The sequence below is a fragment of the Chinchilla lanigera genome, unplaced genomic scaffold (assembly GCF_000276665.1).
Source record: "Chinchilla lanigera isolate Chin_1 unplaced genomic scaffold, ChiLan1.0 scaffold00162, whole genome shotgun sequence".
In the NCBI taxonomy this organism is placed as follows: domain Eukaryota; kingdom Metazoa; phylum Chordata; class Mammalia; order Rodentia; family Chinchillidae; genus Chinchilla; species Chinchilla lanigera.
In genome coordinates, this window is record NW_004955563.1 from 1,224,487 (window position 1) to 1,226,617 (window position 2,131).

The window sequence follows — 2,131 nt, forward strand, 5'->3', positions numbered from 1 at the left end:
AGGGAGGGAGGGAGGGAGGGAGGGAAGGAAAAAGAGAGGGAGGGAGGAGGGAGGGAAGGGGAGGAGAAAGAAGGGGAGGGGAGGGGAGGAGAGGAGAGGCCTAGTCCTGCCCCCATTTGCAGGCGCTTTCCTGCCACTCCCCTCAGCCCTGGCACTGCTGAGCTTCCTGTGTCCGTGGATTTACCAGTTCTGCACACGTCCTGTCAATGGAGCTGTACGGTGTTTGCCCTTCTGCGCCTGGGTTCTTGGCTGGGACTTAATAGCCTTTCAGTGCATATTTCCAGGGCTGTTTCATGCTGTGGCACACGCCAGTGCTGCAGTCCTTTATGTGGCTGAGTAATATTCCACAGCTCGGGTAGTTCACATTTGGCTACCCGTTCACCAATTGATATTTCTGGGCTTGTTTTTTCGTTGTTGTTGTTTTGTTTTGTTTTTGCTAAATATTGTCCCCTCTGAACTTACTCACACAGAGTTGCTTTGTTCTCATACATCCCAAGAAACAGGACTGCTGAGTCACAGGAGGGGTGTGCGTGTGTATGCTCTCCTTTTTTGTAGCCCTGGGGATCGAACCCAGGGCCTTCACACTGAAATCTAGCGCCCTTTTATTTCTTGAGACAAGCTCTCACTGTGTTGCTAAGGAGCCCCAGAGTGGACTCAAACTTGGAATCCTCCTGCCTCAGCCTCCCAGAGTGCTGGGATGACAGGTGTACACCACCACCCTGGCTAAAGTGTACATTTTCTACTGCAAACACCCTCTTTCCCATCCTCCCTTCCTTCCACACCCTCACGTCCCACTGGTGTAGGTGGACACATTTTGGCCACAGCAGGCTTCTGGGTTGTGTGCTGGTCTCTAGCCATATCTTCCACCACCGTCCACCACTGACTCCAGGACCAGCGGGTCCCTTAGCTCAGGGGCTCCAGAGGCCCGGGGGCGGGGCTCCCCCTCACGCTCGCATCCTCCGCAGACATTGACGAGTGTGGGGAGATCCCGGCCGTGTGCACAGACGGCGTCTGCGTCAACCAGATCGGAAGCTTCCGCTGCGAGTGCCCCTTGGGCTTCCAGTACAACAGCGCCTTGCTGGCCTGCAGAGGTGCCCGCCCTCCTCTGAGCCCTGGGGTCCGGGTGGGACCCTGCTTCCCACTTTGCAATCTGGTCCTGTAAGCTCTGTGAGCCTTGGTTTCCCTCTCTGTAGAGTGGGCTGCATTGTTGACTTTCTGTTGTCAGGCGTGATACCCGCCACCCACAACTTAGAGGACGGGAAGCTGATCTGGCTTACAGGTCCAGAGGGGTCAGTCCGTGGTCAGGAGCAAAGCTGCTTAGTTCATGGCGGCGAGGAGGCAGAGCAGGGGACAGGGCCAGAGAGGAAGGTGCGGGGGCTGGATACGGTGCCCAGCGTCAGCCTCCTGCCTCACTCGGCAGCACGCTCTGCGGTCTGTTGGGGATTTCTTAATCTAGTGGTGCCCACCAGTCAGGGCTGGCGTCACCCGGGGTGACCACCTCCACCATCCGCCCAGCCCCCGCGTGCCAGCTCTTGTTTCCAGAGGTTCGGGGTTGGATTCTGCCCAGCTGTGCTCGCTCTCATCCCCACTCTGTCCCCCGGGTTCCGCAGATGTGGACGAGTGTGCCGGCAGGGAGAGGGTCTGCCACAGCAACGCAGAGTGTGTCAACATCCCGGGCAGCTACCGCTGCCAGTGCGCCCCGGGATTTAGGCTGTCACCCAGTGGGACCTGCGTGGGTGAGTGGGGCGTCTGAGGAGGTGCCTGGGTTGAGAGCGAGGGGGCCAGGCTCTGTCGCCTGCTGTGACTTGGGTAAGGCGTGGTTCTGTCTGGGTTCCCTCCCTCCTTCCCTTTTCTTTGTTTTTTCTTTCTTTGTTTCTTTTCTTTTTTTTTTTTTGGTCATTTTGAGACAGGGTCTCACTACACAGTTCAGGCTGCCCTTGAGCTCACTTTGTAGCCCAGGCTGTTCTCAAACTCACAACGATCCTCCTGCCTCAGCCTCCCAAGTGCTGGGATTACAGGAGTGCGCCACCATGCCCATCTCCCTCCCTCCCTCCCTCCCTGCCTTCCTTCCTTTTTCTTTCTTTCTTTCTTTCTTTCTTTCTTTCTTTCTTTCTTTCTTTCTTTCTTTCTT

At 56.7% G+C, this 2,131-nt stretch overlaps 1 protein-coding gene across 1 annotated transcript in view; it reads left to right on the top strand.

Moving 5' to 3' along the window:
- The window catches only part of Fbn3 (fibrillin 3), a gene marked incomplete at its 5' end in the record, with an annotated part of 69,263 nt that overhangs the window by 45,654 nt on the left and 21,478 nt on the right, over window positions 1-2,131 (top strand). The window contains 2 exons of the mRNA XM_013509128.1: window positions 966-1,091; window positions 1,611-1,736. Coding sequence (XP_013364582.1) covers window positions 966-1,091; window positions 1,611-1,736 — 252 coding nt within the window. The remainder of the gene's footprint in view (window positions 1-965; window positions 1,092-1,610; window positions 1,737-2,131) is intronic.